We start from the raw sequence: 22,797 nt of genomic DNA, 5'->3' as shown, positions 1-22,797 counted from the left end.
AAATAGATCCTTAGGGTCCAACTTTAGATCTGTCACACTCGGGTCGGCAACAAAGAGATGGAAGGGAGTAGAGGAATAACGACAATGTAAATCATAGGATCACATGTGAGAGTGGAAACATCTAATATAAATCAAATAGTGTTATTACCACATCTGTTTGCATGCATAATAAATTCATCGAATCAAATAGTGTTATTACCACATCTGTTTGCATGCATAATAAATTCATCGAAATGAAGGAGGAGGGGTACTAAGTGGTATTAAACCCGTCGAATGGGAGGTGGTGTGATGGTGTTGCACGACGCTAAGAGAGGGATTGGTGATGGGGGATCATGTTCAGGAGTAGTAGCGACGGTGACGGTGGCAGTGGCGGCATGCCAAAAGGGCTATGCGGTAGCATGAGGCAACACAGGTAACATGGATAGGAAGGTGGTACACATGGTTTGTGCATTAAAGTTTTAGAGGTGTGGCTTATATTGAGATGGTCTGGAGATGAGGATATAAGGCTATCTCCAACCATTTTTTCTTTTTTCATTCTCTTTCTGATTTCTCTATTCGTTTTTATTTCTTTTATTTTTTCTCATCTCCAACATCTTCAATTTGAAGGGATTCGCGAAGGAAAAGAAGAGAGAATTCTGGACTTTGAGAATTCTTTCGTGAAGGAAACTGTGAAAGGAAATCGTTAGAGTGCTGAAGGAAATGAAAATCCCTTCGCGAAGGGAATATGACTCGCGAAGGGAATCCGTTGAAGATGATCTAAATTATTAAACTCAACCATTTGAAATATATGAATTATTATCATAAAATTTAAATTCACCCGTGATAGCAATTCCCATAAAATAATTTCTTTCCTTCTAATTCTCATTTTGTGCTTTCTTTTCTTGTGTTGAAGATAGTTGCTTATACTCGTTTTGGTGGATTTTTTTGAAATAATACCATTTTATTAGAAAAATGCAAAAATATTATTTAATATAGGAAAATTACAAAAATAGGTACCAATCAGCACTTTAATTGCCGATTAGAGTGTTATTGGCAATTAGAGTGCCAACTAGTTCATTGACGGCAACCAGATAGCCTATCGACAGCAGAATAGCCGACATGTCATATGTCCCGCAGATAATTTTAAAGGAAAAATCATAAATTTTTTATGATCTTATATGAAGATAATCTTGATATGAAAATTGTACCTTTCAACGATACCTACAGCTTTATAATTGGATGCATTTTCATTTGAATTAGTTTAAATGTCTAAAAAGTGATTAGAAATTTAAGATAGGGACTGGTTGGCACTCCAATTGCTGATTACAACTTAGTCAGCAATTGAAGTGTTGATTGATACCTAGTTATACAATTTTCCCATTTTAAATAGTATTTTTATAATTTTCTAACAAAAGAATATTATTTAAAAATCCCATTTTGTTGCATGAAGTTTCGGCCACAGAGGATGTCGGTGGTGGCCCTGAGGTGGCGTGGCCCACATGCAGCCAGAAGCAGTCGCCGCGAGCAAGGACAAGGCCGCGACATCCTGGCCTCAAAAGCAGCTCCAAGCCTCCAGCTTGTCCAGCAAGGAGCCGGTGCGACTCTTCAGCCACAGCGTATCCTGTGCCAGCCACACAAATGCACCGGAGGGGCAGTTTCGTCATCGTCGCGAAAAGCAAACAACGCAGCAGGCAGCACGCAGCCGAAATGGCAGCGGCAGGTGGCCGAAAGGCCGCCGCCCTCACGGGCAGGGGCAGAAAAATATTGCTTGCTGCTTTCTGGTGTCTCGTCGCAAAATTGCAACTTGATCACAAAAATTCTCCGGTGACATTTCACGTTTTATTTTTTTTAACTCAGAAGGACAGGACTGCAAATACTACAAGGTTCTTAAAGAAAATTTGCAAACCTAGAGGTACTTGAAGCAAAAAGTACAGCTATTTAATCTCCTTTAGCCGTCCGGAAACAGCGCATTTCAGGACCAGAGCAGAATTCCTCGATTCTTTCGAACCGCAAGAAAACTAAGCAGTGCGTAATTACCGTTTCTACCCTCCACTCTCTCTCTCCCCCCTCCCCTCCCCAACTCGCCGTCGCAGCGCACGAAACCGCCGCGCCGTCATCACCGGCGGCAATACCACAGGCAGTCGAAGCGATCGCGAAGCAACCGCGCGAATCGCGCGGAAGAGAAGGGAAAAACGGGGCGGAGGAAGGCGACAAGCGACAGCAAGCAGCAGCGAGGGGGTAGGTGAGTAAGCGTGGGGAGACGGAGCAGAGGTAGTCCAATTCGCCGCCCCGACGGACGCCGTTATCACCGGCGGCGGCGCCCCTCCGCTGGAGCCGACGGATCCGTGGTCTCCTCCGATCCGAGCCTTATCCGCCCATGGTACTGTTCCGGATCCTATGCTTGTTTAGCCCTTCTCATTCCTAATTACTGCTAATAGCTTGTGTGCTACGCGTTTCGCTCCGGGTGGCTGCGGATCGAATCATGTTTTGCTGAGTTTCGCTGCTTTTGATTGGTTGGGACGGCTTAATTGAGACGCGAGGAATGCTTGAGCATTTAGAGGCACCCTGACGCTCGATAAATTTGCTAGCCTTCTAACATGGCGTGGTGCTTCTCGAAGCAGAGTAGTTACAACTTTTGAGCTTGCTTCGCTGCTATTTTTGGAGTTTACAAACTTCCAAAGTGTGCCGCTTTAGGAGGAGCTTTTCTTCTCATGCAGAGTTTGGATAGTTAGCGTGGTCTGTTAGTGAATTGCTTTTGCCATATCCACTTACGGTAGTGCTATTCTTAGTTCATTGAATAGACGAAAGCTTAATTTCCTCAGTACTATACCGATGACAAAAAGCCTAGCTCTTATTTGCTACGAAAATTGTTTAGCAATAATGTGATGGACGCAGAATAGGATATACTAGAAAGATTATATACAGGGTTTCCCTCTCTTTTTGGTAGCTTCGTATGAAACAAACCTTAATTTTAGTTTAGATGGGCCTTCTTCAAGTTTGTTACTAGTGATGTTTGAGCCGGTAACAGAACTACACTTTTCCGTAGGTCATTGATGTGCATTCCTTGTATAGGTTCTGTATGAAGTACTTTTTATACAAAGTGGGCGACCGAGGTTTTGAACTCCATTATGCCTTAATAAAGATCTAACTAGAGTTGTTTAAGAAAACCTTGATGTTTTGATGAGCCAGCTAATTAGGATTAAAATTAAATATTTTGTGAATTTTCATATATAGAATAAATATGAATTTTATGTACCATGATATTTCAAAATCTTAATACTGGGAGTCGTACAGCTTACAAGTTGCACAACTCAAAATTCATTTTAATCCATTGGATAGTAAACTAGATTTGTCCTATTCTTTTAGTGTTTTGGAATCTTATTGATCTTTTAAGTTCATTGAGGGATAATTTTGACCCTTAAATGCATAATTCTCTCAAGAATAAATCAGTTAGTATGCTGGACACAGTTAGTATGCTGTCCAGCACATCTTCGATATTGATAAACGATAAGTGCTTAGCAATTAGCATACCATCTTTGGATAATAATTGTAGAGTAAACCATGTCTTTGGGACCTTATAACACAACCTTGTAATTGTACTAAAAATTTGCAATGCTTTCGAAATGCCTGGGCAGTGGACCTAAGAACTCTGCTAGCTGTAACTTCTGACTACCAGTTTTCAGAATTTGGCTAAGCATTGAGGTACATATATGATGAATTAATTGTAAATGTATTTTGACTTCTCTAAGATCATATGGTTACTCAAGTCACGTGTCAGAGTTACCCTTCGTGCTGTCATGGCAGGAGAACGTACGGATAAGTAGAGTTTGAATCAACCATCAGAAACAAACTATGGGTTTTCTTTGTTATCATAATAATGGAAAAACGTCCATCTTCCTCAATATGTTTGGGGATAAAGAAATCAAGTATTGTTTCTATGAAATTTATTATGTTCCAATTCAATTTTCAAAGTTTATTTGGAGTTAGGCCTAGTGCAGATTTTGTAGGGAGTCAGTCCGTTCTATTTGTTTGCCAGATGTGGCAGGGGTTGTTGTGTGCTATTTCTTTGCTCACCTTCTTGTAATTCCACTCCCATGTAAGCTTGGACTCTCCATCCTTCTTCATCTTTATACTCTCTGAACGTTGTTTGCACACAAAGTTGGATTTTACCTTTTGGCTAAAGTCCCAGCCTCTGAACCTCTTCAGAAGCCTGCTTAGGAATACAGCATATTCACTAGGCTTTAGTGCCTGACTGTTTGTACGGTCAGCATACAATTTTTTCCATCATGGCAATCACAGTATCACACACATTCAGCGATAACATCTATAACATTTTTACAAGATGTATCAGAATTCACTGACATGAGAGCGAGGGAGGGAGAGTTGATCATGCATTAAACCTGATACTACTCTTATCTCTGCTTTATCTTGACATCTCTTTGATTATCGCACCATTTCTCTCACAGGGAACTCCAGTTAACATCATTGTTGGTTCTCATGTTTGGGTGGAAGACCCAACTCTAGCTTGGATAGATGGTGAGGTTGTTAGCATAAAAAACAATGAAGTTCATGTGCAGACGTCGAATGGGAAAAAGGTACTGTTTGCTGTTTCTTCTCATGCATTCTGCATAACATATTCATCTTTCTATGACTGTGAATTTAATGTGGGTATTTTTTTCCTAGTATTTCCTTATTAGTCTTCTTTATTGGTATTAATCTAAAAAAGAACTATACAGTGTTGTTCCAGTATTTTGTATGCTACTGGGCTCGGACTTTAGGCTGTATCTTTTTGGCAGAAAAGGGATTGCGAATTTCATCACAAGTAATGCTTTTGCACAGGTTACTACAGACAAATCAAAAGTTTTCCCCAAGGATATGGAAGCTCCGCCAGGAGGAGTCGATGACATGACAAGACTATCATACTTACATGAACCTGGTGTTCTACAGAATCTTGCTACCCGATACGAACTGAATGAAATATATGTGAGTTCCTTATCATTCTGTGTAAAATCTTACATTGAATAAATTGCATAAGTTGCACATGGTAACAATTCTTTTGCACTCTCAGACATACACTGGCAGCATTTTGATAGCGGTAAATCCATTTCAAAGATTGCCACATCTTTATGATACACACATGATGGAACAATACAAGGGTGCAGATTTTGGGGAGCTGAGTCCCCATGTCTTTGCAATTGCAGATTCTGCTTACAGGTGAATTCATGCTGTATAATATTGATATATATGGCCATTCATACATGCCTTTATTACCCTGATGCAACGTATTAATGTGGGAACCAGGGCAATGATAAATGAAGGGAAAAGCAATTCTATATTGGTCAGTGGTGAAAGTGGCGCTGGCAAGACTGAGACAACAAAGATGCTTATGAGATATCTAGCACATTTAGGTGGGCGGTCCGGAGTAGAAGGACGAACTGTAGAACAACAAGTTCTAGAGGCAAGACCCATTTGACCTTGTTTATCTATCTGCTTGCTAGAAACAGGTGCACTGGTAGTCATCTTATACCAAATGTAATTTCAGTCAAACCCGGTTCTTGAAGCTTTTGGTAATGCTAAAACCGTGCGGAACAATAACTCGAGGTAATTCCTTGCTTGGTTGCCTTCTATTTTCTTTTCCTGTCATAAAAAAACAAATCTGTGTCACTTTATTTGGACACCACCAATTGGTTTTTGATGCCCTCATTTGTTTTCATTTTTTTTGGTAAAGTCGCTTTGGTAAGTTTGTTGAGATCCAATTTGACAAGACTGGGCGAATCTCGGGAGCTGCTATCAGAACTTACTTGCTGGAAAGATCCCGTGTGTGCCAAATTAATACTCCGGAAAGAAATTACCATTGCTTTTATTTCCTTTGTGCCGCACCACCTGAGGTAAGTTTTCTTTTTGACTAATGTTACTATCTGACTCTCGGTCTTCTGAATATGGTACTCAATGTGATCTAAAGGTATCTTACAATGGATCTTCACATCCTGCAGGATACTCAGAGATATAAGTTGACTGATGCTAGATCTTTTCATTACCTGAACCAATCAAGCTGTATTGAGGTGGAAGGGATTAATGATGCCGAAGAATATCTAGCAACGAGAAGGGCCATGGATATAGTTGGAATTAACGAGGAAGAGCAGGTCTGTATTGTGTTATTCTGAAGCTATTAAAAGTGTTATTTTCAGGAATAATGACATCTGCCATTATTATTTTATTTTACAGGAAGCTATATTCAGGGTTGTAGCAGCTATACTTCATCTTGGTAATATAAATTTTGCCAAGGGAACAGAATTTGATTCATCTGCAATCAAGGATGATAAGTCCAGGTTCCACCTTAACACTGCTGCAGAACTGTTGAAGTGAGTACATTTTTCTCCTTTTGTTGGATGTTCTATTTTCCTATATGTTCAGTGTGACCACAAATCAAAGTGCTAACCAGTTTCTTGCAGGTGTGATTGCAATAATTTGGAAAAGGCACTGATAACACGAGTAATAGTCACACCTGAAGAAATTATTACCAGAACACTTGATCCTGCTTCTGCACTTGTTAGCAGAGATGCATTAGCTAAGACAATATACTCCCGACTGTTCGATTGGTAATGAACATTTCTCCTGTGTCATGAAAACTAAATTAGGTTTCAACTTTCAAACCTTGACCATTTCCATTGTTACTATGATGTGCGCAGGATTGTGGAAAAAATTAATGTCTCCATTGGACAGGACCCAAACTCAAAACAGTTGATTGGTGTGCTTGATATCTATGGTTTTGAGAGTTTCAAAGTTAACAGGTTAGTGTTTTCTTACTTTCTGAACTTGATGAAAGATTCACTGAAATGAATGTACTAAACAGAGCTGTTGAATTGTTCTAAACAGTTTTGAACAGTTATGCATCAATTATACAAATGAAAAGCTGCAACAACATTTTAACCAGGTACTTCTAGGATTTGATCTCGACAATAGGGCTCTTTTCTAGAGATTGCTGACCTTTATATTGTCATGTGATGTTTGACATGCAGCATGTGTTCAAAATGGAACAAGAGGAGTATACCAGAGAAGAGATAAACTGGAGTTACATAGAGTTTGTTGATAATCAGGATGTGCTAGACTTGATTGAGAAGGTATTTTACTCATCATAGGACATACTATGACATATTGACGTGGCATGCAAAATGCAAGATTTTTTATTCTAACCTCTGAAAGAGTATAGAGAAAAAGCTATCTTGTGCCAGACTAAAAACAAACTTTTGATACCTCAGATTCTAGGATGAGCGTAGGCTTTGTCCAAATAAGCTTTTGGTATTTGATAGTGGAAACTGGAAAGAACGTATTGGTAGTTGCAAGTATGTTTTAGGATTCTTACAATGACAGTAACATATGTTCCCCTGTTTTCAGAAAGGTGGATTGATTGCACTTCTGGATGAAGCATGGTATGTTTTGGAACTTTCAGTTACCATTCCAGCCCACTTGCTAGCAACATGGATTGCTTCAATTATTATGACATCTGGCTGTTGTAGATTCTGTCAATTCTGTGTTATTGCTAGTAGATTAACAGCTTTCTTTTCCAAAATTCTGTGCACAGTATGTTTCCTAGATCAACACACGAGACATTTGCGCAGAAGCTGTATACAACATTTAAGAATAACAAGCGGTTTGCCAAACCAAAGCTTTCACGTACAGATTTTACAATCGTTCATTATGCTGGCGACGTAAGTCTTCTTAAAAAAATGTATTTTCTTTTACCAAAAATGTGACAATCATACTAATGAATAATGAGACATTTTTCATGTACCATCTGCAGGTGACATACCAGGCTGATCAGTTCTTGGACAAGAATAAAGATTATGTAGTGGCTGAATATCAGGATTTGTTGAATGCTTCATCATGTCCGTTTGTAGCTGGTTTATTCCCTTCACTCCCTGAAGAGACATCAAAGTCTTCAAAATTTTCATCCATTGGAGCACGTTTTAAGGTGCAAAATTCTTCTTTATTTTATTTTCATTTCTTATATGACAAGGTTGGTTGTCTGATACTTGGAGAAAACACAGTAGAGTACATTATACTTATACTACTTCTTTTGTAGCTTAAAAATGAATAATAAGTTTCTTTAGAAGCTATTGTTTTCCATTCTATATTTTGGGAAGCACCAGTCCAATCATGAAGAAAATATACTCTCCACTTCATTCTTTTAGCTTTAGAAGAACATTTGGTGCCACTGTTATAAATACTATCCACCGTTCTGCAATCACAAACACATGCCTGAAACTCTGTTTGATTATGTCATGCATCCCCATCCAACACCTCCCCAAATACACAATAGAGGCAGTTTTGACATGCAATGGGAGTTCTTAGCATGGCACCACATGCCATTCTGTTACATAGAATTTGATATGGTACTGTGAACTAATACTGACCAAATCCCCAGCCTGGTTTGATTTAGGCCACTTGATCTGGTCCCAAGTCAAGTGCACTTTCTTCTCATCGTCACTGTCCGACTTCCTTTTGACGGTGTTTACCCCTGATATACTAGGCCAGACTGTAAATTAGTTGGGTTGGGCTGATCCGCTTATATTTTACACTGAAAATGAATGAAAACCTCGTATTTGGTTGTGCCAATAGAGCTGGTGGTATCAGCATTGCTGCTCAAGGCTGGCCTAAACTCTAAACACAGGTCCGGGCTGGGCCACTTATGGGTTCAGTCCTTTGTCAGATCTACTGTGTTTACACATTACTTTCAAACCTTGAGTAAATTCCACAAAACCACATGTTTCACGATCATAATTGCAGAAAATTACATGGTTCTTGTTTGTTGCAGTTCACACTAGGTTTAGTGGTCATAAGGTTTGACAAAACCTCGTCTAACCAAATCATGGCTCAATGACCCTTTAACCTTCCTGATTTGGCAATCTGCTCTGCCCGTTACGGTGCACTTTGTGAAACCTTTTGAGCATTAATATGGTATTGGGGGGGGGGGGGGTTAAGTGCTACTCCTTCTGTTCTCAAATGTCTTTCTAGGGTTAATGCAATCAAATCTTAAAAACTTTGACCACTAATACACATAAAATTTTTAGGATTTGACACAAGAAAATGATACTAGTGGATTTGTCATGAAAAGTACTTTCTATCATCATATTTTTAACAACTTTTGCTAAGAAATAGGTATTACAAGTAACGGTCAGACGTGGGTGTTGGAGACCATGTCGATGTCCTAAACGATGAGTAAAAAATAATGGAGGCAACACTATCTAAGAAACCTGAGGTTTCATGAAACCTTATGACCATAAAACTTTGGATTAAGTGCTATTAGCCAAAATAAACTATGACCATAAATCTTGTGGTTTTATGAAAACTATTGCAAACCTTATGTGTTGCTGACTTGCTGTCAATTGCATGACTTGGTCATATAAAAAGTGTTAGAGATATATATTGAGTCTGTGTAATATTTTCGTGTTATAAGGGGTTCTTTGCATATTGCTCATCTGTACATGTATATATACTGGCATATGACCTCTATGGAATACAAGTTGCTATTCCTAACATGGTATTAGAGCTAGGTTTTCTTTTGGGACGTAGCAACTCGTCACAACCCTAGCCCACCCGTCATCGATTTCTCTCTCTCTCCTGCTTGTCATCGGTCGGCTCTGCCCACCACCGGCCGGATCCGACCTCCCCCTGGCTGGATCCTACCTCCTCTCCTGCCCCTGGATATTTCCGCTTCTGTTGCCACCGTTTTCACCCCCGTCGCCACCAGGTCAGCTGCTTATGTCGTCGTGCCACTTGACTGTTGCCCGCCTGATTGGGTTCGCTCGGCCCGATCCGTTATCGTTCCTCCACAACCACGTCACTCCAGGTCGCTGGCCGCCGTCGCCTGTTGGCTGTGCCATCGCTCAATGGATGGATGATGATGCTTGTGCAACGTCCTTCAAGTTGCTAGTGTCGAGCCCCGGTTCTCCTCTAGGATTGTTGAGTTTTCTACGGCCTTTCAGATGTGAACTCATCTTCGTTAGAACTATGAGCCTTTAGGGAATGCTCTTTACCCGCCTGTTGTTCGCTAGGAGTGGTCCCTACTAAAGAGACCGCTATTGACGTGTTCTATGCTCAGATGTCGGCAGTGTGGCATCAGTTGGACTCTCTTTGCGTTGCTTGTTGCCGCTCCTGCAAATGTTGTTTGGACCTGCGTGCTGAAAGGGATTTTTGTCGCCTCTACGAGTTCTTGACTCGTCTCTGTGTTACTACAGTGGTGTTTCTGGGTAGTCTTCCTTCCTTCCTGATAGTGTATAAGAATGTCGTTACATAGTTCCTCTCTGCCGTAGTTAGAGACATAGTAGTGTGGCTGCAGATCTTAGTCTCTATGACTATGATGATGAGTGCTTAAGTCTTCTCTGATTCTCTTTATTGTATCTGGTAAGCATGTATCGAATACAAATAATTATGGCATCTCATGTTCTGGTAAATCAAAATGAGAAAGTAGCTTTCTTGATTCTCCTTAAAGTGCTGTTTACATTATAGTGTTGACAACTGACACTATTGCTGTACAATTTCAGCTGCAACTTCAATCTCTCATGGAGACTTTGAGCTCTACTGAGCCCCACTATATTAGATGTGTGAAACCAAATAATCTCCTCAAGCCAGCCATTTTCGAGAACACAAATGTTATACAACAACTACGATGCGGAGTATGATTCTTGAACTCTATTGTTATTGTTATTGTTGACTTCCGTTGAACTAATCCTAATATATTGCAGGGTGTTCTTGAAGCTATCAGGATCAGCTGTGCTGGATATCCCACAAGAAAAACATTTTATGAATTTGTTAATCGCTTTGGTGTTCTTGCTCCTGAAGTTCTAGAATGGAGGTAATAAATCTGCATAGAAAGCAAACCAGAGTTTTCTGCTCAGTTCAACATTAATTTTGATGTTTGAACATATTCATTCTCTTTTGTTTGTCTTTTGTTTTGATGTGCCTAGCAATGATGATAAGATTGCGTGCCAGAAGATTTTGGCAAAAATGGGTCTGGAGAATTACCAGGTAAGACATGGAACCCTACTGTGATCCCATCACTCATGTCTGCTGACTTTCTGAATTCTGATATTATCTAATGCAGTTGGGATTAGGGTAGGAATCTAGGAGGGGCATCTTTGAGCTAAACTAGAATGTACCCTTGTATTTTACTTCTTACAATTTACATATGCCATCCTAAAGGGAGCTCATAGACAAATATCTGATGATATGCTTCTACTGTCTGATCTTTATTTGCTTTCCTATCCGTGCCAACCTCTTTTAGTTTTTTGTCACCAATGGAAAAAAGTCTCTTAGACTTGAGAGCTGCTTCCATCTTTCAGACATGGATAACAGTGCATGGGTGTTGGATGTATCATCCTTCTCCCATTTTTGATAGCTCTTTTTCTTTATTGTGCTTTTCATTCCAGTCAAATGCCATTTTGTAGATTTGAGCTCGCATTATTCTCATGCGCATTTAATGAATTTAGCACGTAGCAAATGCTGGAATTAGGCTTGTGTTTTTTCCTTCATATTTCATGCCTTTAAAGTTTCTGCCCTTGGTTCTTAGTTCTTACCTGGGCTCTTGATTGATTTCCAGATAGGAAAAACAAAGGTGTTTCTGAGAGCTGGGCAGATGGCTGATTTGGATGCACGTAGAGCCGAAGTATTAGGAAGAGCAGCAAGAATTATACAGAGACAAATATGTACATATATTGCTCGAAAACAGTTTGCCGCGCTTAGAAGATCAGCAACACAGCTGCAATCTTTTGTTAGAGGTACCCCTGTCCCTTCCCTCTTTGTGTGTGTAAAGTGTACATGTGTGGATCCCGATGGTCCAAGTAGACAGAAGCAATGCTGATGTTATTCTTTTTTTGAACTAATTGCAATTGTGAATGCATGTAAGTTTCTGTAGCATTCTACAGATTTAATGTGCTTTTCTTTTTCCCTGTTGTAAACCAGGAACATTGGCTCGTAAGTTGTATGAGTGCATGAGGCGGGAAGCAGCTGCGGTTAAAATACAAAAGAATGTGCGCCTCCACAAAGCACGTGAATCTTATTTACAACTGCAAGCAGCTGCAGTCATGCTGCAGACCGGCTTAAGGGCAATGTCTGCTCGCAAAGAATTCAGATTCAGAAAGGAAACTAAAGCAGCTGTCCATATCCAAGTATGCGCTGTTTCAATTAAGTTGTTATTATTCATGTATTTGAAACTCTAATGTTCTTTTTCTTTTTACAGTTTTCCTCATGTTATTTTAATATTGTGACCTGATATTTTGAACACAGGCTCGATGGCGCTGCCACAGAGACTATTCACATTACAAGAATCTGCAGGGTGCAGCTCTTACTTACCAGTGTGCCTGGAGACAAAGGCTTGCAAGAAGAGATTTAAGAAAGCTCAAAATGGTACATTCATACCTCTTGCCCTTTGCAATCTTCCAATGTTCTTTGCTATGGCACAAAACCGGTTATGTATATCCATGAACCATCTGCAGGCTGCGAGGGAAACAGGGGCCCTTAAAGAGGCCAAGGATAAACTTGAGAAGCGTGTTGAAGAGCTAACCTGGCGTTTAGGACTGGAGAAGCGATTAAGGGTACCTTTGCTTTGTTCATTTCTTTGATTTTTGGTAATTTGGGGTTTATGTCTAATGTTCTCAATTTGCAGACTGACCTTGAGGAAGCAAAAAGCCAGGAAATGGCGAAGCTGCAAGAGACATTGCGTGATATGCAGATGCAAGTTGAAGAAGCAAAGGCTTTGGTTGTTAAGGAAAGAGAAGCAGCTAGAAAGGCAATTGAAGAAACACCTCCAGTAATCAAAGAGACTCCTGTATTGGTTGAAGACACAGAAAAGATTAACTCACTGACAGCCGAAGTTGAACAACTGAAGGTGCAGTGGCAGCTGAATCATTTCTGCATGTTTCATGTGGTTCTTTTATTTTATTGTTTTCGGATATTTGTCTCCAAGCAATTATCTGAACCTGTAATATACTTCCTATTTTTGCACCTTATGTTTTCGTTATAGTTTTATGTTTAGAAAAATTTCATTGACAACAATAGTAACGTCTAAATTTATTTGGACCTAACACACTGCTTGTTCCGAACTACTGGAAAAATTATTCCATCTTTTGCTTATCATATGAATAAAATGTTGTTAAGTGTCTCTTTTCAGTTAAGAAACAAAATGAGCGTACAGTGTTCACGAGTTGATAAAGATTTAACTGAAAGATGCAATGAGCTTGGAATTTTGGAATTTGCAAACACATGTCTGTTGTATGTTCTAGTTAAACTTATGCCAGATTTTGATTCTGTTAGGCTCTGCTGGAAACTGAAAGGCAAGCAACAGAAGCTGCAAAGAGAGAACATGCTGAAGCTGAACGGAGAAACGAAGAACTGATTAAGAAATTTGAAGGTGCAGAGAAAAAGGTCGAGCAACTTCAGTACACTGTCCAGAGGTATAATCTAAATAATTACAAATCATTACTAATTCATCTAGCTGTCTCTAATGTTATGATTTTTGTGCTAAAACTTATTTTTAGCACCTTTTTCCCATTATGTATAAACATTAAATAATAATTGTTGTGAATATGTTTGCAGGCTGGAAGAGAAAGCAACAAATATGGAGTCTGAGAACAAAGTGCTCCGTCAACAGGCTGTTGCAATTTCTCCTACTGCAAAATCATTAGCTGCATATCCCAAGTCTCCTTTCCAGGTATGCCATGCCCCTGATGCTTACATTTTGTACACATTTTTTCTTTCCAACATAGTGACCTAATAGGTCAAATCAATTCTACTTTCTTAGCTGAAAACTCCGGAGAATGCGAATGCTCTGAATGGGGAGGTGAAATCAACACCAGTAAGTGAAAAGAGCACTGTTAAATATATTTGACTTACAATCCTGAAGTAACTGATATTCGGTGATAAGTAACTGACTTACAATTCTACTATCATGAAATCTCTGCATAGGATGTCACTCCCATCTCTCTCAATCCCAAAGAACTTGAGGCTGAGGAGAAGCCACAAAAATCACTTAACGAGAAGCAACAGGTGTGATATTTGTTGATTACTCATTTACTCCTTTGTCAGCTCCATCTTTCTCCCCTAAAATTATGCACTTGCTTTGGTTTGATCCTGAAGTTATATCAATTGTGATTTCTTTTTACCATATATGATTTTTGTGGTTCAGGAAAATCAAGACCTGCTGATCAAATGTGTATCACAAGATCTGGGATTCTCCAGTGGTAGGCCTATTGCTGCTTGTCTTATCTACAGGTGTCTTCTACATTGGAGATCATTTGAAGTTGAAAGAACTGGTGTTTTTGACCGTATTATTCAAACAATAGGCACTGCCATAGAGGTAAATTGTACTTATTACTTGTGTTTTCCAGTTTACTCCCTTTTCGTGGGCAACTATAGTTTACATTTCATTTTCCTAGTATGCACTGCCCTCATTATAGAACTTGAAACAGAAACAAAGTCAGAGCGGCAATGGTAGAGACTAATTTTTTTTAAAAGCATTAAGAACATATTGCCAAAAGTTCCTTTTTCCATTTATGTTTTTAGATCATTTTTCATTTATGTTTTGTGGTATTGCTATGAGTAGTTAAGTTCAAAATTCTTCCTTCCAAAGGTCCAGGACAACAACGACAAGCTAGCATATTGGCTCTCCAATTCATCCACATTACTACTACTACTACAACGAACACTGAAAACAACTGGAGCAGCTGGACTCACTCCTCAGAGGCGCAGATCATCTGCTGCATCATTTGGGAGGGTGTTTTCGGTAAAACATATTCTTCTCTCCAGTTTTTTACCCTTGGCATTCCAATTTTACAGCCTGAAAATTGCTTAATTCATTGCTTCTGAAAATTCAAAGGGAATTCGAGCTTCACCACAGAGTGTTGGGCGTCCTTTTCTGGGCAGTCGCTTGATTGGAGGACTAGGTGATCTTCGTCAAGTTGAAGCCAAGTATCCTGCCCTGCTTTTCAAGCAGCAGCTGACAGCTTTCCTTGAGAAGATCTACGGAATGATAAGAGACAATTTGAAGAAGGAGATATCTCCGTTGCTTGGTCTTTGCATCCAGGTACGAATCACTGGCACTTGAATACATTTTATTTCAAGAGTAAACTTAAGGGTTTCTTTTTACTGATACTTAATTTTAACAGGCACCAAGAACATCTCGTGCAAGTCTAATTAAAGGATCTCGTTCTCAAGCAAATGCCTTGGCCCAACAAACTCTTATTGCTCACTGGCAGAGCATTGTGAAAATATTAACAAACTACTTGAATGTTTTGAAAGCCAATTATGTATGTTATCTGCAAATAAGTTTTCAAATACTATGCTATAGTGTAATATGCATTGACATGATTTCTGTTGATATTGACAGGTCCCTTCATTCTTAATCAGCAAGGTGTTCACTCAAATCTTTTCATTTATTAATGTTCAGTTGTTTAATAGGTATGCTTTCACTCTTTTCTCTACCTGTGTTACATTGTACTCTCTTTCCATTCGGAATATAAGAAAACCCCTTATCTTTGTAGTCTGCTTCTTCGACGAGAATGCTGTTCATTTAGCAACGGAGAATATGTGAAAGCTGGATTGGCAGAATTAGAGCAGTGGTGCATTTATGCAACTGAAGAGGTATGTATAAACTATATATTTTTTGGATAAATATTTAATTTATGTGCTAATGTTTTGTGGCACACACAGTATGCAGGTTCGTCCTGGGAAGAATTGAAGCATATTAGGCAGGCTGTTGGATTCCTTGTATGAGTTCTACACTCTATCGGATGTTTTATTATTTGCAACTTCCTGAGTGGACATTGGATAATCTAACAAGTTGTATTATTTAGGTAATTCATCAAAAGCCAAAGAAAACGTTGAAAGAAATCACCAACGATTTGTGCCCTGTAAGTGATCTTTGAACTCAACTAAGTTCAACCTCTCATCGACATCTGTTGGTTATGACTTATGACCTGTCACGCGTTTTGTAAACTTCAGGTCCTTAGCATACAACAGCTGTATCGAATCAGTACAATGTATTGGGATGATAAATATGGCACCCACACTGTTTCGTCAGATGTAAGCTTGTTCTACTTAGTTTAATTCTTGCTTTGTTCAAGTTTGTTTTATTGTGTCAGGATATGTAAGCTTGTACATACTTGAGATGTAAGCTTGTTCTATTTTTGTTTCTGATGATGAAACAAAATTATTTTAGGTCATCTCAAGTATGAGAACAATGATGACAGAGGACTCGAATAATGCAGTGAGCAGTTCTTTCTTGTTGGATGACGATTCAAGGTTATTTCCTTATTCCAACTTCTATATCTAGCTGACTACACTTGAAAGTCTGTTCTCTAAAGTTGTCTATGGTACTTGTAATTACAGCATTCCATTTTCTGTGGACGACATCTCGAAGTCGATGACAGAAATCGAGGTGACAGATGTTGATATGCCACCTTTGGTCCGGGAGAACTCTGGGTTTACCTTCCTACACCAAAGAAAGGACTAACTGGGTGGTTCTTCGAATTGCAAGTCTCTTTCACATTCTTTTCTCCACTCAACATGTGCATAACTCGTGTACATACTCAGGCCTTTTGTTTTCGACTGAATCAAGTCATTTAGTCTGGTCAGGGTAATTTTTAGAGCTGTTTGTTATTATCGTTAGCCGTTAGGTCTTCAGTTTGATTGATTGGTTCTTTCTTCAATTTTCTCCCCGCCCACCCCTTTTTTTGGGAAGGGTCCAAGTTTATATTGTATTGGAGGGGTCGGATGCCCCTCCCTGGTCAGGACCTCGAGCTGCTATTGGAAAAGCTCGTGGACCTTCAGCGTCTGGAAAGGTTTTCCACTGCAACGAGTCGGTCATCGTGTCATCATTCATATGGATCTTCACCGTATTGTAAACTGCAAAGAAGATTATAGTTGAAAAAAATTACAGTGACAGCAATTTTTTTTGCCCATCGTTTTGAAATGTATTGTAGTACCAAGAACTGCGATTAGAGAGAGGTGAATAAGTGTTTCAATAAATTTCTTATGAAATCGATGGTCTTCTCTTATTTAGATCATTTAACGTATCTTAAAAGTCAATCGGAAGTAAAAATAGATTGAAGTTTTAATAAAAAAAAATTGATGTAACACGACTCTACGGATAATATATGAACTATAGGTTTTATTTAAGATTTATTCATGTAAGATTTATTCATATGTCTTAGCACTTGAAAGATCATAATTTGCAAGAAAATAAAAAAGATAAATATTGAGCAATGAAACTCTTTAAGTTAATTATCTAGAGGTAAGAGAATTTAAAACTTATATAAGCATGTGTGTGCAAATTTTATGCCTTTAGCAATAGAAAAAAAGAATGGTATCACAATATGCTGAAATTTCAGCTAAAAATCGAAACGAAAATCAAATCTGAAAATCGAAAAACTTGTAAACTTCCGAGAAAACCAATAGATGGAAACTAGAAGTAGGTGAGTACGATAAGATGAAGAAAAATAAATTTTATTGCAGCTGAGGTCAGCTCTATTCTAATCAGATTAGAAAGATTTTTTTCTCACAAAACTCTCATCTAATACATAGGCTAAGCACGCATCTCCATCTCCTATGAGACAATAGCTCTGAGCTCTTAAATCAGTGACATAAGGGGGTTCAAGTATTTGGTTTAAATTCTCTTATAGCTCTACTCTCTATATTATAGGCATAAGAAATTTGATCTCTAAGTTTTCTAGTATTTTACCAAACTACTCCTCTTTTGTGGTACACTTCTACCTACCACTTATGGTATTTTGGTTCATTTTCTTCTCTATTTATCGGACGGCCGTGACGTCTTCACGACTTAGCTTCGCCTTGATGCAATCGCGATAGTGCTACGTACTCATTCAGTCCTCCCACGAGTTTGAGGTCAAACCGCGAAACTGCATGCACGCTTCTCAAAGCGTGACTCGTCGTCTTACTTACACCTTAAGCAAGCGCTTTGATGTCAACACGTGTACTTTGTCATGCGATACTGACCGCCGACAAGTTTCTCCCGCTCCTAGTCCCTCAGGTCACTTTGCCACTTACATCGGTATCCCTTTCTTTCGACTTTGTCAATACGTCGTCTCCATCCCTCTTTCATACTTTGCATGACCTCTACGTGTTCAGCTAAGATCACCCTTAACTCTGTCCGGCCTCCTTGATCGTCCGACACTAAACACTCCGCTTGGCCCCAGTCATCCCGCCGTTGATAGCCAAGTTGCATCTATAACATACACACCATAAGATAATCAAACACATATCTCTAACTCTAATTCCAGTTAGTCCATAATCAATATGCTCAAATGAAATCTCAAATCAATTCAAATCACATCAAAGTTCATGCAAGACTGAAAATCATCAAGCCAAATAATTACCAATATCAATCACTCATCACAAATAAACTAAGATACATTTCAATTTGATTTGTCATGTAACCTATTCTAAAATTTAGATCTCTTGACGAAGGGTGGACCTGATGTAGGAATATATACTGTTGTTTCATCTTCGTTGGGGACAAAGATACAAGACTTGCCTAAACTTAGGAGAGAAAGATCTAAACGTTATTCACATGAAAAGTGTACCGAGGATAAACCATTATCTCAAAGGAAATGATAACTTACTGTGTGTGAGAGAGAGAGAGAGATATATATATATATAGAGAGAGAGAGGCACCACATACATCGTTGGTTTTGCCACCATAGACTAGTTTTGATGGTGATCTGTGACAAACAAATACATGAGAAGGGAGTTGCTAAACAACAATCAAATGATATTTTTTGGGGGAAATGGATACAATTTTGCACATTTGGATATGTTTGAAGAGCTGTGCTCTTGGGCGGTGGTGGCACCAATTGGCCGCAACTCTTGTATGTGAAGGTGGGAAAACTGGAAAAAAAATTCGATTGCTTCTGAGAAAAAAGTAGTCACATTCTATGAAAATAGAAGCCTATGGCCATCTCAAGAAATGGGCCACACAGTATGTCCTATTTGTGGAAAACTTGTATGTGGGGCGACGGCAGCCCAGCCCATCACTACTCGAGTCCCACTCTATAGGAGTCGCCCCACCCTAAGGTCATCTCCAGCAGCTACCTCAAATTTTCATCCTCAAAAATATTATTACAGCATCCTCTATCACTATTACAGCATCCTTTATTTTTTTATTTCCAGCAGCTACCCTAGTTACTACCTTCTACTCCTCTTTTTCTCTCTCCGGACCCGCTGTCAGCCTCTGTAAACAGTGTGCTACAGTATTTGTACAGTACCCGACGCGTTTTTTTTTTCTCTGAGCCCGCTGCCAGTCTCTATAAGCAGTGCTGATACAGTACTGATTCTGTTGGAGTTGCTACAGTACGTGAACAGTCACACAGCAAATCGCTGTAGCAGCCGGATCTGAAAAAAAAGCCTCCCTGCTGGAGATGGTCTAACCCTCTTCCCCGTCCGCCGCCACAGGCGGACGCCCGCGCCGCCGTCACCAACTTACCTCTCCGGCTGCCGCCGCAGCTGCCCCCGTCGGTTCCTCCTCCCCCGGCTGGCTCGCGACGTGAGAATAGCCGTCTCTCTCTTTGATTGCTCACTGCTTGTGCCTGAAGTAATAATCCTTGTGCGTGGTTTGTTTTTCAGTTAAACTCAGCATGTTAGTTAGTTCAGTTTACAGGGTTTTTCTCTCTGCATGACCGGTCTGTGGACATGCGGATTTGTAGCTACATTAGTTAGCAGCAGCTGTTGAGATTGTTGAGCGGCGGATTCGGCGCGAACAGACGACGTGCGGGATGGCGCACGATCTTTCTGTTGTTGTTTAATAAACAGTGAACCCGAAAACGCTGTGTGGGACGATGCCGGGGAATGTGTCGAGTTCAGCGCAGCACCAAAACTCTCTGTTCTTGTGTGAGTTGCGCTGTCTCAATTCAGAGGAGTTCATCTACGGGTTTTTTTTGCGTGTGTGAGTCCAGGTGATCGCGTGAGTTGGAGAGACGAGCTCGGCTAACAGTGCCTGCGTGCTTGTCCATGGTGTTCTACCGTTCTTGGTCGAAGCTGACTCCAAAATTTTGTCCAGAAAGCAAGTGCTTTTCTGCTCCATTTATGTTCATCCTCTACTGTCGCCTGCGATCTTTAGCGACCGGCGGCTAGGCCTAAATCACTAGATAACGGTTTCTTGGTTCTATGCACAATTTATTCAATTGATGGATATTCTTGGGACGCGGCTAGGATTCGTAGTACGGACGTTAACACATCCATTGTGATTCTACTGCTCTTGTGCTTCCTTTTTTTTTTTTCATATAAGATTGTGTTTGTAATTTGATATTAGTAATCCATGCAGTGGCTGCCTAGCGTGACTAGTTTGATACTCTGTTACTTCTTTCTATTTTTGAAAAACTAAGCTTACTCCAAGGAAATGCAATGACTGCCTACTCAATTGCAATAGGTATTGTACTGCCTCGTGGAAGGCTGCTGCTGCTGCCTTGTTTCATTTGCTTCTGCTTCCTGAATGTGTCGTTGTGTGTCACAAGGAAGGGGCTTATGTGCGTTATATGGATGCATTGGCAGGAAGTGCCCTCTAGATTTAATTGCTACTTACACTAAAAGCCTGTTTAAGTTCCAATAAACAAAAAAATAAACTAGGGTCTTCCTTTTGGTTCAATTCCATATGGTCAAGTTTATCGATATTGTCTAGTGGAGGTTCATGTTTTGTGGAATTGATTATTATTTCAATGGGAATGATTGCTAGATTGTGTCTCGGTTATTCTGGCTATTCTTTACTAGGCCTTTTCTTTTTGCTTCGTACTACGCTGTGCAGACTTGACATGCATTTTTTATCACAGGAATAGGTAGCAGAACTTTGTATCAACAAGATGGTGCAGTACAATTTCAAGAAAATTACTGTTGTCCCTCCTGGGAAGGACTTCATTGACATAATCTTGTCCCGCACTCAGAGGCAGACACCAACTGTTGTCCACAAGGGGTATGCTATCTCCCACATTCGCCAGTTTTATATGCGCAAGGTCAGGTATTCCGAGCAGAACTTCTATGAAAAGCTATCCACAATCATCGATGAGTTCCCTCGTCTAGATGACATCCACCCTTTTTACGGTGATCTCCTCCATGTCCTCTATAACAAGGATCACTACAAACTTGCCTTGGGCCAGATTAACACTGCCAGGAACATTATTGCAAAGATCTCCAAGGACTATTTGAGTCTGCTCAAGTATGGAGACTCCTTGTACCGTTGCAAGTGCCTGAAGATAGCTGCACTAGGTCGCATGTGTACTGTTACAAAGAGAATCGGTCCTACTTTTGGCATATCTGGAGCAGATCAGGCAGCACATGGCCAGGCTTCCATCCATAGACCCAAACACCCGGACTATATTGATTTGTGTCTATCCAAATGTAGGGAAGAGCTCTTTCATGAACAAGGTTACAAGGGCAGATGTGGATGTCCAGCCTTATGCTTTTACAATGAAATCCCTGTTTGTTGGTCACACAGATTACAAGTACCTGCGCTACCAAGTGATTGACACTCCAGGGATCCTTGATCGGCCTTTTGAGGATAGGAACATCATAGAAATGTGCAGCATCACTGCTCTTGCACACTTGAGAGCTGCTGTGCTGTTCTTTTTGGATATTTCTGGATCTTGTGGGTACAGTATTGCTCAGCCGGCTGCACTATTCCACAGTATCAAGTCCTTTTTCATGAATAAGCCTCTAGTCATTGTGTGCAATAAGACTGACTTGCAGCCTCTAGAAGGTCTTTCTGAGGAGGTCATGACGCTTGTAATGGAGATTAAGGCAGAGGCAATGAAAACTATTGCTCAAGCTGGTGATGCTAATGAAGAGGATGTTTTGTTGACTATGAGCAATTTAACAGATGGTGTAATGGCTGTTAAAAATGCTGCATGTGAGAGGCTTCTTGAACAGAGGGTGGATATAAAGATGAAATCAAAGAAGATGGTCGACTGCTTGAATAGGTTTCATGTTGCTATGCCAAAGCCTCGTGACAACAAGGAAAGGCCTGTTTGCATCCCTGCGTCTGTTCTGGAAGCTCGGGCAATTGCTGCTGCGAAGGAAAAGAAGAAATTCGAGAAGGACCTTGAGAATGAGAATGGAGGTGCTGGGGTGTATTCTGCAAGTCTTAAGAAGCATTATATATTGGCCAATGATGAATGGAAGGAAGATATTCTGCCTGAGATATTGGATGGCCATAATGTTGCCGATTTTCTGGATCCAGATATCCTGGAAAGGTGTGAAGAGTTGGAAAGAGAGGAGGGGCTTCGTCTTGAAGAGCAAGCTGCACAATATGCTTTCCAGATTGATGGCCATGAGTTAACTACAGAGCAGCGTGAAATTTTGTCTCAGTTAGGAAAAAGAAGGCATTGCTCATCCAAGAACATAGAATGAAGAAGAGAACTGCAGAAAGCCGTCCTATTGTTCCTAGGAAGTTTGACAAAGATAGGAAATTCACAACTGATAGAATGGGGCGGCAGCTTTCCACTATGGGCTTGGATCCTAATGTAGCTAGGGATGAAAACGGTCGGAAATGATCCGAAGAAGCCTCCATCATTTTCATTTTCACATTTTTTCTCGGAAGCGAAATCGAAAACGATAGTGCTGGAAACGAATACGGCGTCGATATTATAGGAACATCGATAATGATATTGTCGAAACGGAAATAAGCTGGTATCGATTGGGAACCAAAATTATAGAACGATAAACATCAATGTAACGCTAGTCGCAACCACGTTCATGCACCATGTATAGTGTTGGGGATCATCTCCCATCACCCCCTAACTCGATGGGAACCTCGAAGTC

General features: G+C 40.1%; 2 protein-coding genes across 2 annotated transcripts; both read left to right on the top strand.

Moving 5' to 3' along the window:
• Positions 1–1,936: 1,936 nt before the first annotated feature.
• LOC133914851 (myosin-17-like) lies at positions 1,937–16,921 on the top strand. Its single transcript, XM_062357844.1, has 39 exons — positions 1,937–2,359; positions 4,446–4,574; positions 4,819–4,962; positions 5,048–5,193; positions 5,281–5,437; positions 5,522–5,580; positions 5,708–5,867; positions 5,973–6,122; positions 6,205–6,341; positions 6,432–6,578; positions 6,669–6,770; positions 6,856–6,913; positions 6,999–7,100; positions 7,375–7,409; positions 7,562–7,688; positions 7,781–7,951; positions 10,524–10,655; positions 10,725–10,834; positions 10,947–11,007; positions 11,579–11,756; positions 11,941–12,146; positions 12,265–12,384; positions 12,474–12,572; positions 12,644–12,865; positions 13,291–13,430; positions 13,573–13,687; positions 13,778–13,831; positions 13,942–14,022; positions 14,162–14,332; positions 14,606–14,758; positions 14,852–15,058; positions 15,141–15,281; positions 15,362–15,432; positions 15,516–15,615; positions 15,685–15,741; positions 15,828–15,884; positions 15,976–16,056; positions 16,193–16,275; positions 16,363–16,921. Exons 1-39 carry the CDS (start codon positions 2,357–2,359, stop codon positions 16,484–16,486), a joined length of 4,590 nt encoding a protein of 1,529 aa, XP_062213828.1. The 5' UTR covers positions 1,937–2,356; the 3' UTR covers positions 16,487–16,921.
• Positions 16,922–19,407: 2,486 nt separating this feature from the next.
• On the top strand, positions 19,408–22,572 carry LOC133914876 (nucleolar GTP-binding protein 1-like). The gene is made up of 2 exons (XM_062357859.1): positions 19,408–19,534; positions 20,814–22,572. Exon 2 carries the CDS (start codon positions 21,316–21,318, stop codon positions 22,384–22,386), a length of 1,071 nt encoding a protein of 356 aa, XP_062213843.1. The 5' UTR covers positions 19,408–19,534; positions 20,814–21,315; the 3' UTR covers positions 22,387–22,572.
• Positions 22,573–22,797: the final 225 nt, after the last annotated feature.

This window comes from Phragmites australis, chromosome 1, assembly GCF_958298935.1.
Source record: "Phragmites australis chromosome 1, lpPhrAust1.1, whole genome shotgun sequence".
Classification (NCBI taxonomy): domain Eukaryota; kingdom Viridiplantae; phylum Streptophyta; class Magnoliopsida; order Poales; family Poaceae; genus Phragmites; species Phragmites australis.
This window is presented reverse-complemented; position numbering and strand designations above follow the sequence as displayed.